Raw genomic sequence first — 14241 nt, forward strand, 5'->3', positions numbered from 1 at the left:
TAAAAATAAAAAGATTTTATTTTTCAGTAATCTCTACACCTAAACATGGAACTTGAACTTAAAACCCCAAGATCAAGAGTCGCATGCTCTACCAGCTGAGCCAGCCAGGTGCCCCAAAAGCACAATTTTTATACAATATAAAATGTATTCACTTGATTTGTGCTTCTTTTCCCCACCATAGATTCAGGGTGTTTTAAATACATTCTGATTATTTCTGCAAATCATTTATATATGCTTTAATTTTTTTACTATTATAAATTCACTTTCAAGCTTATGCCATCCTAACAGAAGCAAAACTGCAAGGGTTCTTAGATGTTTTTTTCTCCCCATGAACAGTCCTATAACAATTGCAGCTTAAGAAGCATATCTATGTTAACATGAACCTAAAATAATAAAATGGTATGCTGGCTTTGTTTTGAATCTTGATTTTAATTTTATAGGTATTCCTTTAGAAATGAGTTGCACAATTGAGAAGGCACTTGCTGATGCCAAAGCTCTTGTTGAAAGATTGAGAGATCATGATGATGCAGCAGAATCTCTGATTGAGCAAACCACAGCTCTTAACAAGCGGGTAGAAGCAATGAAGCAGGTTTGATTTTTCTTCTTTCTTGTTGATTCTTTTTTTAAAAAGCAGTCCTAGACATTTATGTATTGCTTGAATCATAAATTTCTGCCTAATTAGTATTTAGGTATTTTTTTAATGTTCTATAGAATTTAAAAGTAGCTTGACTTCTATGTTTTAATTTTACTTTATCATATAATTTTGTCACATCCAGGTGACAGTATATATGCATGTATACTCTAAAAACTGTAGATTTGATCACTTGTTTTTCTGACAGTTGCACATTGGAGTTTAGAAAATACATGAATATATTAGGTTCAGATATATATGACAAAAACCAAATAACTTACTAATAGTGACACATACTTTTCGCTCTCCTATTTTTATAATGTAATGTTCATATTTTTCTCTGTAAAAGTACTTAGTGATGTTATTTAACAATGAAGTAGTTTTTGAAAATGATGTAAGGCAGTATCTGGTTTATACATTAGGCAGTTGTTGAATTTGTACTTACAACCTTGTTTTTCATTTAATGCTATCAATAAAAGAAGAAATGAAAAGGCCTTCACTTCTTATTCTTTTATATAAGAACTTGCATATAAGAATTTTCCAGTGGTCCATGGAGTTCAGCTATCATTTTAAGCCTTATGATAAAAATTTTCAACTCTAAGAGAAATATAAAATCTCTGCTATTATGATGGAAATCAGGGGAGATGTATATTCATAGCCTACTCTTGTGAAACTCATCCATTTTGTAAAAGGAAGCAATCCTGGGATGATGCTTTTAACAAAGCTACTAGAAATAATGGAGCAAATTTACTTGTTTTGTTGCCCTAAACAGATTACCTATCTCCCTAACTATACAGTTTGACTCATGCATTCCAGTAAACATATCTGGTACTGAGTTGTAAAAACAAAAGAGTTTGACAACTAAAGTTAAAAACCAAGAATGTTATAATTAATACATTACTAAGTGGAACATTAAAATGCCTTGAACATAGGGGCGCCTGGGTGGCTCAGTCCGTTAAGTGTCTGACTCTAGGTTTCGGCTCAGGTCATGATCTCATGGTTTTGAGCATTTGAGCCCCACATGGGGCTCTGCACTGACAGTGTGGAGCCTATTTGGGATTCTCTGTCTCCCTCTCCCTCTCTCTGCCCCTCCCCCCACTCACACTGTCTCTGTCTCTGTCACTGTTTGTTTATTAAGAAAATAAACTTAAAAAATTAAAAAGAATAAAATGCCTTGAATATAAAGGAGTACAGTTTTAAAGTTAGATTCACATTAAAAATTTTTTCATTTCTTTTGCCCATGTTCTTTTACTATTATTATTGAGATATAATTCACAATACCCGTAAATAAAAGGTACCCTTTTGAAAGGTATAGTTCATTGGATTTTGGTACATTCACAGGTTGTGCTACCATGATCACTGTCTAATTCCAGAACTTCCAATAACCCCCCAAAGTCCACCTCTGTTAGCAGCCACTCCCTTGGCTTTCCCTTCCCTCTGGCAACTAATCTTTCTATCTCTATGGATTTGTCTATTTGGGACATTTCATGTAAATGTTGTTCTATATGTGGCTTTTTTGTGACTTTTTAAAATGTTTTTGTAGTTCATCCATGTTGTGGCATATATCAGTTTTTTTTTCCTTTTAATTGCTGACTTAATATTCCATCATATAAGGATATAGTGTATTGTGTCCATCAGTTGATGGACATTTGGATTGTTTCTGTTTGGGGGCTATTACAAATAATACTGCTATGAATATTTGTGTATGTTTCTGTATAAACATATATTTCTAGTTATCTTGGGTATATACCTGGGGGGTAGAATGGATGGGTCATATAATAGCTGTGTTTAACTTTTTGAAGATCTGCCAGACTGTTTTCCAAAGCAGCTACACCATTTTACATTCCAATCAACAATATAATAGTTTCTCCACATTCTAACACTTGTTATTTGACTTTTTGATTAAGATCATCCTAATGGTTGTGAAGTTGTATCTCACTGTTATATTGAATTGCATTTCTCTAATGACTAATAATATTAAGCATCTTTTTATGTGCTTATTGGCCATTTGTATACCTTCTTTAGAGAATTGTCTCTTCAGACCCCTTGCCCATTTTTTCCCCAGCTTTACTGAGATAGAATTGACATACAACATTGTGTAAGCTTAGGGTGTACAAGATGATTTGATACACATGTATTGCAAAGTGATTACCACAGTAAGGTTAACACCTCCATCGCCTCACATAATTACCATGTATGTTGTGTGTGATAACATTTAAGATGTACTCTTATTAATTTCTAACCATAGAATACAATATTATTAACTATAGTCACCATGCTATACATTAGATCCCCAGAACTTATCTTATTTGCCCATCTCTTAATTGGGTGGTCTTCTTATTGTTGAGAGTTTTAAGAGTTCTTTATATATTCTGGATATTAAACCCTTATCAGATATATATCTCAGAAATATATTTTCAAATATTTTCTCCCCACATGTTCCTTTTTAATCTTTTCATTAGTATCAGGAAGAAATTCAAGAACTTAATGAAGTTGCAAGGCATCGGCCACGGTCCACATTAGTTATGGGAATCCAGCAAGAAAACAGACAAATCAGGGAATTGCAACAAGAGAACAAAGGTAAGATATATATAATCACTTCATTCCAGTGAACATATGATTGTAAAAACAACGGAGTTTGACCACTAGAGTTAAGAACCAGGAATGTTATAATGAATTAAGTTACTAAGTGGCTCATCAAATGCCTTGAAAATAAAGGAGTTTAAAAAATTTTTTTCATTTCTTTTGCACATGTTCTTTTGTTACTGTTTATTATTTGTTACTCTCATCCACATACCATTTGAAGAGGATAGTGCATTGGATTATAGTTAAAATTAGTTACATTTAGTTAAAAGAGAGCTTTAATTTACAATTGGACTATTAATTTGGAACCAGTGGGGCAATGGCCAACTAAATTTACTCTCTGTTACTAATCTTATTTCTGGTCCATATGTCTAAAATCTATGTATTAGTTTTTATCCCTTTCCTATATATGAGTGTCTACCTTGCTTGGAGTCATCTTAGGTTCTCACCCTCAATATCCAGTTTGTACCATTGTTGTTACCTATGAAATAATTCCCTTTCTTTCTCTGTGGTCCCACTGCTTTGGCTTCTTGCTTAGGCGTTCATAATCACGTCCCTGAACTGCCCTCATTGGTCTCCCTGATGGCAGTCTCTTTTCCCCTTCAGTCTATCTTCAACACAGGCATCAGATTAATTTTTCAAAGATATATCTGATCATGCTATTCTTTTGCTTTAGAACCTTCACTGTATACTTATTTCCTTATCCGAAAGCCTTCAAAATTAACTCTAAGCCTTTTTTTCTTTTTCCCATACCTCTCTTCTCCATGAAACCTTTTTTCTTGCCATCCTGAACTAGTCCCTCAACACAGCATCCACTGTCATGCCTCCCTATTCAGAATGTCTTTTCCTTTATTTTTCAGCTGAAGAAATGCAAATTAATCTCAGTAATATAAAGCTTTCACCACTTTTTCCTCACAGACTTCTCTCATATATATTTGGGTAGAGCTCTATTCTGTACTTTATACATTGTATTATAATTATTTATGTATTGGCTTTCTCGACTAGACTGTGCGCTCCATGGCCTTTTGGGAGTTCCTAATATACAGCATTATCTGGTATTTAATTGTTATTCAGTAAATGTTTGTTGAAATGATTCTATAAAAATTAGTTTTAAATGGTTATTCAAAAAACTAATAAAGGACTCTATTTGGTATCCTTTATTTCTTTATGGCAAGATTTTTTCATATGTTTTCTTGCCAAAATACCCTCTTTATAAAGTTGCTTTTTTGATAAATGTAATTGGGAAGAGACTATTTTGTACATCTTTAACTCAAGTTTCAGTAAAATATACTGTTATTCATGTTGTTCTTGATAGAATTGCGTACATCTCTGGAAGAACATCAGTCTGCCTTGGAACTTATAATGAGCAAGTATCGAGAGCAAATGTTTAGACTGCTAATGGCTAGCAAAAAAGATGATCCAGGTATAATAACGAAGTTAAAAGAGCAGCACTCCAAGGTAATCCATTTTATAAACATAATTTGAAATGAAAAGAAGCACAAATCAGTTAACTTGTGTGAATTTTTTTTTTTTTTTTGCTGTTGTTAAATCACAGGTATCTAACATGATACTGAATACTTCATCTTTCTGAAATTTTCTGCTTTTCCTTATTTTTTTCATTACTTGTTATATATTTTGATTATCCTCCTAACTCCTTTTGTCCCCTAATAGCTTTAACATACTTTCAAAAATAAATTTTATTTGGGAAGTTAAAGGTAAGTGTATTCAATTCAAAATTATTCTGTAAGGTTATCTGCTTTTAAGAAATATTTCTTCTAATATGTGTGTTGACATTTGTTGCAAAAACAAAAATTGAAATGCTGAAAACATTTCAGAAATCTGAAACCAGCTAAAGGTAGACTTGTTTTTCTTAAGACTATTTACTGAATGAGGCTACTTCATCCAGATTATAAATAATACTGAGTATGATGGAAAAAACCATGGGCGGCTGGGGAGGAAAAGAACCAACATCTTAAAATTTTGCCCCCTGCTGCCCCCAGGCGCAGATCAGTTAGCACCATTTTTAGAGACAAAGCCCAACTGGTTAGAAATTTGTGTCTTTCCCTCTGCTCATTTTACTTATTGACATCCCTGTGTGTTTCCTTTTTGTATGTCCCTGTGTTTGTTAGCAACTGCTATAAAGACAAGTAGAATAATCCTTTCCTATTTACATTTTAAACTGAGTTTTAACTGCTGGTGTGAAATAAAAATATTAGAATACTGTGATTTCTGGCTATTATCTGTATTGGATAATGGTGAGCTAACTATTAGTTATAACTAACATTTAAGAAATATTGTTTTAAGACATGTTTTCATCTTTCTCAATTATTGAAATACATTTTAGAGTCCTTAAGATAATTCTTAATTCTTCCACCTTAGTGCTTGTAGGTATTTTTAAGTTATTATTCTATTAAAATTAGATATCTAGTAAATCTTTGTGTGACAACTTTACATTATTAAGGAAGTTAGTAATAGATATTTCCTGTGTCAATAGTAAAATAGATTAATAAATAAGCGTTTAATGTTATCTAATTACACTATTCATCTTCTAACTGAAGGGGAATAACCTTGGATGTTTAAGTGGCAATCTTTTGAACATAAATTTATCTATTGTTAGAGATCATTATAAAAACATTTAAATTTAATTGTATAACTTGACTGTTTCTTTTAAAGGTACAAAGATGAATTGATTTAAATTATTGGTAAAATAAATTTAAATTGATTTAAATTATTGGTATAATCTTGAGAAATTCCAAAAGCCCCTAGTGTTTAAAACCTAAGAAATTTTTTAAGATCTAAAGGGAATACGCTGACCAAAAAGTGTTTAGCATAAGATACTGCAGGTTGCTAAGTTGTCTGGTAGCAACTATGCCAGAAGCAAATGTTTTCTAAAACACATAAGATTTTGCCATTCACTAGAGCAATTTCATTAATCCGTAAAGTTAAACATTTCTTAAGATAGCTGTAAACCATCCTTTTTTACTATGGAGATTGAATTCATCTAAGTGCTGATCCTTACCTTCCATAAAATGACTGTTCAGTTACTTGTTGTTAATTCTAACTAATACATATTAATGTTTGTGATTTTGATTTTTCCCAAAAAGGAGACACTTCAACTCAAATAAACATTTATTAACACTTGCACTGGCTTAGTTATTAATCATAAGATGAATAAATACATATGTTCCATTACTTTGCCATAGGAGCTTACAGTGTAAAGGGAGATAGAAACATATCAAATATAAGATAGGATGTGATGAATCCTAAAATAGAGATATCATTTAATATGGGAATATGAGTGGAAGTAAGATTAGTTCTCATGAGGAGAATCTGGAAAGGTGTCAAGAAAGGAAAAAAAATCCCATCTAAATCCAGCCTTGAGTTATTATTAGAGGGGGGAAGTGTCAACAAGCAGAAGTGGGTGAGAGACACTTGTGTGATAAAGGTGCAGAAATAAAAGATTCCAGGATGTGTTTAGGTATTGACACTCTGATAAGCCTAAACACAAAAAAATTTTATAACACATTTAGATTAACAGAGTTACACATAACAGCATTTTGGCGTGAGACCATTTTGAAACCACCGTGATACAGAATTTCTCCCTCACTTAGAAGTTTTTGAGCACAGATTTAAAAATCAGTAAAAGGTTTGAGAAGAACTCATTTTTATCCAAATACTCATTTTTACGTTATTTTTGAACAGATGCCTTTTTGGAAATCTTAAAAAAACAAACATTTCAAACAGTTGGCTAACACGCATGAACTAACACTCATCAGTTTTTAAATTACGGATAATATCCGTATTAACATTATAATGACTCTATACTACAGATTGACATGGTACATCGTAACAGCTCCGAAGGATTCTTCCTTGATGCATCTCGACACATCTTTGAAGCATCTCAACATGGACTGGAGAGGAGGCACTTGGAAGCAAATCAGAATGTACACTAAATAAAACAGTCAACTTTTGGGGTGTGGATGGAAGGGGGGAGGTCCATTTAAAACGTTCTTTTACATTGAATTTTCCTGCCAGTTTAAATCAAATAAATGAACTTGCTTTTAAGAAATGCTGTGCTTTTGATAGCCATGCAAAAACATTCAGTGTAGAAACTTTAAATCTGTCATTTCTCTGTGTATTGTATCATACACAGCCTGTTAGGTAATTGCAGGCTCTAAAGGTTGTTCAAGCCAGCTTTTCATTTTATCGCTGCAAAATTTTAGTAGTCTTTAAACAATTACCCTCTTTGGGAACATCAAAGATGTTTTCTTGGCAGTCATTTTAATCTAATTTCATAAAAATTTTGCTCAAACTATTTTAATTCAGATTTCTGATGGTTAGTAGTCCTTCAGTTTGAGTTCACAGTTACCTAAAAATGCCTTTGTTTAGGTGTTATGAATTAATAGCATACACTATCTTGTCTTAACTTTGTTTTAATTGTGGCAGGTCTTGACTGAGCAAAGTTGAATAAACCTAAACAAGAGTTAAAAATGAGCATTTCAAGGATTATATCACTGACAATTCAAGGATTATGTTACTGACACTTTGTGCCTTTAAGACTGTTTCGAAAACACAGGTCTTAGCCTCTTGTGTTCATTAAAAGGTCTATGATGCTTCCCTAAAAATTTTATTGTAATAAATGAACTATCCATGAACTGGGTCTAGAAAAATACTACTCTGTTTGAAGTCTTGGGATTTTGTTTTGTTTCATGATTTTATTAGAACAGGCTCTGTCCTGAAAAAATTAGTGGAATCTTGTTTTCTTCCATTTTAAAGGCAAAGAATTATTTCCTTCCTGTACCGTCTTTTAACCTAAAAGGACAGTAAATGATAAGCTGAAAAAAGTGTTGGTGTTCAGAATTTTTTCATTATCCTTAATCTGCTGCTGCAGTTATCTGTATTTAACTTGCTTTTAAACATTATGCTCCCTTTCCAGAGGGAGGGGATTTAATCATTTTCAAAAAACTGTTTCATAATATGACACATGTTTGTCTTGACACTATTCTTGCTACCATAATCTAATCCAGGACTGTCCGATAGCACTTTCTGAAATGATGGAAATGTTATCTGTGCTGTTCAGTATGGAAGCCACCAGCCACATGTGGCTAGTGAGCACTTGAAGTGTCACTAATGCAACTGAGGAGCTGAACTGTTAACTTTTTAAAAGGTGTTTAATTTTCATTGACATTTATGTAGCATCATATTGGATAGGGTAGATTAGTCCTTTTATTTTGCCGCCTTTTGCATACTAGCATTGTATAGGTTTTTCCATTAAAATAATACAAGAACTTGCATTTTTGTTGGCTAGAAGATATTGTGTGGTTTGCTAAAGATACTGTTCTCCATATTTCTTTCACAGTTTACTAGTTTTGTAGGTTTTGGGGGTCGCCTTCAAATCCTTTTTACAAATAGGGTATATACGGCTATTTAAGAGACAAGGTTTGGGGGCAGTTTTGAGCTTTTATACTTGAGTTTTGACCTTAATATAATAAAGCCACCCTCAACTGCCAGTGAACAATGGTCTATAGAAGCTGTTTGTTGAGAAATGATTATTAAGTTTCTGCTGGTTTTTAAACCTTGTGTCTGTCTCTTTCACCTGACTAGAAGCTCCTTGAAAGCAGGAAACATGTCTTAATAGGCTTCGTATTCCTATTGCCTAGCACAGTGCCTGGCGCATCATGGGTGTGCAAAAATGAATACCACAAGATTGGAAAAAATTTACTTGCTGTACCAAATAAATGTGGATATCTATTTTATACCTAAATTATATTTTGAACAGTTTGCAAAGAAGGCCATTTAATATTTTAATACTTAAAAGCAGACTTATGTTCATTTTACTTAGTATTTATTATTATCTGATCTGTTATGTACCAAACACAGGCAAATATAAACAAGATACAGTTCCTGCTCTCAAGGAGGATTATAACCTGGAAAAGTTTTAGGTTGGATTGAGATCATCGCTTCTTGGCCTTTTGGCTAAGATCAAGTGTAGATTGGATTGAGATTAATGTTTAGGCATAGATAATAAAGATTTATAAATCATCAAGACTTTAGAGATAAAGAGATTGAATGTGTCAAAAATTTTTGTCTTTCCCATTACTTTAGTAGGTGTAGGTACAAAAAAGGAAAGGTTGTTGATCATTTGTGGTAAGAGGAATGTGAAATAGTACTCTTCTTGCTAGTGGGTTTAGTTGTAATTATGCTGCTTATCCTTATTTATAGTCCTAACAGAAATCTGATTTCAAAAGCACATTCATGGTCAGTCAACTTTCTTATAAATGTGTTTGATATATTACATTCATGTTAAATGGCAATGTAAGAATATTACATTCATATTAAGTGGCAAAGCAGATTTTTTTTTTTTAAAAGAGTATCCAAAAGTAAAAACAGTTATTTCACTGATTTGCAACTCCCATCTTTTTTTCAGGAATTACAAGCACATGTTGATCAGATAACAGAAATGGCAGCAGTAATGAGGAAAGCCATTGAAATTGATGAGCAACAGGGTTGCAAGGAACAGGAACGAATATTTCAACTTGAAGTAAGTTTTAAATTGTAAATTGGGTGAAAACTGTCCACACGAAGATTTATGCCAGAAAATACATCCCATTTAAATACATAAATATATACATCTCGGGAAAACTAGTAATGTTCTCTTTCTTAACCTGCATATTGGTTATATAGGTATATAATGCAAGACTATTTCAATAGTAATACAAGAGTCTAGGATCAGTATAGCTTATAGCAGTATTTGAGCAAATTGACATTTTTTGATCCTATGTGTTCCTGTTATTGGGTGAATATGCCTTTTAACTTAGTAATTTAAAAAATTTATTTCTATTGGAGATCATGGTGATGCAGGGAAAATTATTTTAATCTACAAATATTCTTTGGGCATTCATATTTTTCTGTGGAATATAAAAGCTTTTCTGTCTTTTATTGTGTGGTAGTGAAAGCATAAGTTATTGTTGAATAGTTCAAATCAGTAGACTTTTATACTTCAAAAGCTTCTTTTTGAAATGATGGTGGAGATACTGGTTATAGAGGGCCAAAAGTGATTTCAGTCTCTAAGCATAGTGTTCTCTCATTCTTTAAAACAGGGCTTAGCAAACTTTTTCAGTAAAGGACCAGACAGAAAATATTTTTTTGCAAACCAGACATTCTGTGTTACTCAACTCTGTGCTACTCAACTCTGTCATTGTAACACAAAAGCAGCCATACACACAAAAAAATACTCAGCTTACCTATGTTCAGTGAAGTTTAACTTACAATAACAGGCCTCAAGCCAGGCTGTAGTTGGCTGATCCTTGCTTTATACCATTGAAACGTAGTAAGTAAGACTGAGAACAAAGTAGTTGTTAAATGTCTGCAAATTCTTACAGTAACTAATCTAGAAGAAGAGTTATTTATCAGTGCTCGATTTGACCACCTAACTATCCTTCTTGAAAAATCTCACGATCTACTCAACCAGCCCCACTGCTTTCAAATTCCAGTGAGGAAAACCAAACCTTTCCTGTAGTCCATGCTAACGTGGAAAGTAGTAAAGGTACTAACTAAGGTCCTAAGAGGTTCTCATCATTGGCCTTGTGTTTATATCGATATAAATCTAGATGTTACTTTTCCTCATCTATACTGTGATTATAAAATGAGGCCGTTTCTGAGGTTCCATTTACAGTTACAGCTGCATAAATAAGGCAGCTTTGACCTGATGGAAAAGGAGCACAGTTCCTACCTCTTTAAAAAAGTGTTCTCTGGATTCAAGTTTTCAACTTTGTATATTCATTTAGTCTATTTCTGCTCTGCCAATTATAAAACTTTTTGTCATACCTTCTTATGTTTGGCTTAAGATAGGTTTGTATTTTTGTAGCTATCTTGGTGACTACATCTTTTTGTTTGCCTTCTTTTAGCAAGAAAACAAAGGTTTGAGAGAGATCCTGCAAATAACTCGAGAATCATTTCTGAACCTTAGGAAAGATGATGTGTCTGAAAGTTCATCTTTGTCAGCATTAGTGACCAATAGTGACCTGAGTCTGAGGAAGAGCTGAAGAGCCTGTAAGTCTGTGAGCTTCTTGCAAGGCTCCAAATGGTCACTGGGACTGGCCTACTGACATGAATGAATTAACAGAAAAATCCATCTCAAGCAACACTTTATTTTTTTTCTATAGTATGTACAGTGCACTGGCAATGACATTCTTACGCTGGCAAAAATGCAGAATTAATGGTTGTAGATTTTATTCCAAAATATAATTAAAAAATAGAAACTTTGTTAATTGGGGAACAAACTAAAGATTTTTTGAGTGACTGCTGAACCTAATAGCAGTACTGTTGATATTCTGGCTGATACTTGGATAAACATGAATATTCCCAATAAATGTTTGGGAATTCATAACATTATCCAAATTTTAAAATACACATCTTGGCACAGTTTTGTGAATGGAAGACTATCATATTAAATGTTATTTCTCCTTGTTTGGTGTCAGAGTTAACAAATAGCTTATGTACTGTGAGATTTCAGCTTTAATGGTTGCCTGTCTACCTTCCCATTACTGTAAATTTTGGTCAAAGAAAATTCAGTTTGCAAGACTGTAGGAATGTTTCAAATGCACCATAAACAAAAGTTAATTTAATTTTAGCTGATTTGCCATAATTAAAATACTCCACTAACAATTATCCATAAGTTTAAGTATATGAAATATCATTTCAGGAATGAAAGAGAAAGAATATTACTTTCTAAGAAAGATCTTATAGGAGACATATTAGTAGGTTAAACTACTCCTTTGAGAGATTTAAGTTTTGGTTCTAAATAATGAAGATGAGATTTTTCTCTTCTCTGGTTGATCTTTAAGGATATTAGGTAGTTATTTTAGCTAAGAGAGTTGCAATGTTTGATATAGCAAGCTAGGTATGGTAATGTCAAAGTAAATTGGGAATTCCTCTGCCTCATTGAACCCTTTTTTAAAAGTATTCTTAAGAAATACAGAAAGTAAATTAAAATTTCAAAATAAAATTTGTTTTCTGGTCCTCATAACCTGTAAGATTTTTCTTATACTCTATCAGTCAAAGGGTGGGGGTGGGGATGAGAGGAAATCTGTAGATTTATAAATATTTGGTTTTTTTTGTTTTTTTTTTTTTACAAAATCTATATCCAGTATGTAAATTTTTAAAAGCCACTAGAAAAAGAAATGTACTTTAACATCAATTGAAATCTAAATTTTTCTTATTTTATGATTATAGAAGGATAAAAATATCAAATATGATTAAATATACTAATTTATACTAAAATTAGCACAATAGAAAATTCTGCTTTTGGGTATGTAATTTGTTAAAGAAATATTCACATGGTAGCTTTTGTGTATAATTTCATATATTGGTAAAATTCAAAGCTACTTTTCACTTTGGAATTTTTGTACATTAAGTTTGGAGTAAGTGGGGCTGATGTGGCTGATTGAAAAGGGCTAATGGCCCAAACACTGAATAGATTCTTTTTTCAGAGGCCTTAATTGATATTTTATAAATGACAGTTTTTATTTTTAACCTTTTCTATTGGTTTGGGGTAAAGAATCTGTTAATTTGGTGGCACATTCATTCATACAGTTTTTATCCCAAGTCAGAATTTAAAAAAATACACAGTTGAGATGAAGTCTGAGGCAATTCATTGAGGCAGCTCTATTATAAAATGTTTCTTGATAACTATTTTTTTATAAACAAGTTAATTTATTCTTGGTCTTCTTACTTGGATATAATTTTAAGATCTTGGCGTTTAAAGACATTTACTTTGTTACATAGCAACAGTTTTCCATCCATATATTTTTTGTTTTTAAGCAGAACCTTAAATCTATGTCTGAGAGTGTATACTGCATAGGAGCCTATTTTATCAATAAAGGTGAGTGGTTGAAATTGATACGGTCTCCAAGTTAATGTGAGAACAATGCTTACATTTTATTTTTCTGGCATTTCATCTCTTACCACAAAACTAGTACTTAGCAACAACTTCTATCTGTATTTCTTAGGAATTGGCCAGCAACTTATTGCTGATCCAGCAAACCTTTTTATATCATATGTGGTGGATTTAAGAGTGTCCCTGGGGCGCCTGGGTGGCGCAGTCGGTTAAGCGTCCGACTTCAGCCAGGTCACGATCTCGCGGTCCGTGAGTTCGAGCCCCGCGTCAGGCTCTGGGCTGATGGCTCGGAGCCTGGAGCCTGTTTCCGATTCTGTGTCTCCCTCTCTCTCTGCCCCTCCCCCGTTCATGCTCTGTCTCTCTCTGTCCCAAAAAAAATAAATTAAAAAAAAAAAAAAAAGAGTGTCCCTGCTGCAGGGGCACCTGGGTGGCTCAGCATCCAACTCTTGATATGAGCTCAGGTCATGGTCTCACAGTCAAGAGAATTGAGCCTCTAGTCAGGCTCCACACTGGGCATCGCCTGCTTGGGATTCTCTCCCCCTATCAAAAATCAGTATTAAATTTTTTTTTTTTACAAAGTGTCCCTGCAAAGGCACGTCCAAGTGCTAACCTCGTGTACCTGTGAATGTGGCATGCATATATATATATATATATATAGATATATATATATATATATATATATATATATATATATATATATATATATATATATATCTTTTCAAAGTTTATTTTTATTTTTGAGAGAGAAGTGGGGGAGGTAGGGGCAGATAGAGAAGGAGAGAGAGAATTCCAAGCAGGCTCTGCACTGTCAGCATACAGCCCAATGCGGGGCTCAAACTCACAAACTGAGCTGAAGTCAGATACTTAACTAAGCCACCCAGGCACCCCAACCATATATTTTTTTTAAGTTTATTAGAGAGAAAGAGGGAGAGTGCATGTGCCTGTGAGGCAGGGAGGGGCAGAGAGACAGGGAGAGATAATCTTAAGCACACTCCAGGCTGCCAGGGCAGAGCCCGACACAGGGCTCAAACTCACGAACCATGAAATCATGACCTGAGCCGAAATCAAGAGTCGGAGACTTAACGGACTGAGCCACCCAGGTGTCCCATACTGACCACATTTTTAATAG

The 14241-nt window shown here is 33.4% G+C and overlaps 1 protein-coding gene across 4 annotated transcripts in view; it reads left to right on the forward strand.

Annotated features, from left to right (window-relative positions):
• FGFR1OP2 (FGFR1 oncogene partner 2) overlaps nt 1–13115 on the forward strand; it is a 32873-nt gene extending 19758 nt beyond the window's left edge. For 3 of the 4 annotated variants that reach the window (XM_049627218.1, XM_049627220.1, XM_049627219.1), the window contains exons 2-7: nt 441–589; nt 3094–3211; nt 4530–4672; nt 7045–7158; nt 9642–9755; nt 11122–13115. In XM_049627218.1, coding sequence (XP_049483175.1) covers nt 455–589; nt 3094–3211; nt 4530–4672; nt 7045–7158; nt 9642–9755; nt 11122–11259 — 762 coding nt within the window. In that variant the 5' untranslated portion in view covers nt 441–454 and the 3' untranslated portion in view covers nt 11260–13115. The remainder of the gene's footprint in view (nt 1–440; nt 590–3093; nt 3212–4529; nt 4673–7044; nt 7159–9641; nt 9756–11121) is intronic. The other variant, XM_049627221.1, reaches the window with a different exon arrangement.
• Nucleotides 13116–14241: the final 1126 nt, after the last annotated feature.

Source organism: Panthera uncia, chromosome B4, assembly GCF_023721935.1.
Source record: "Panthera uncia isolate 11264 chromosome B4, Puncia_PCG_1.0, whole genome shotgun sequence".
NCBI lineage: Eukaryota > Metazoa > Chordata > Mammalia > Carnivora > Felidae > Panthera > Panthera uncia.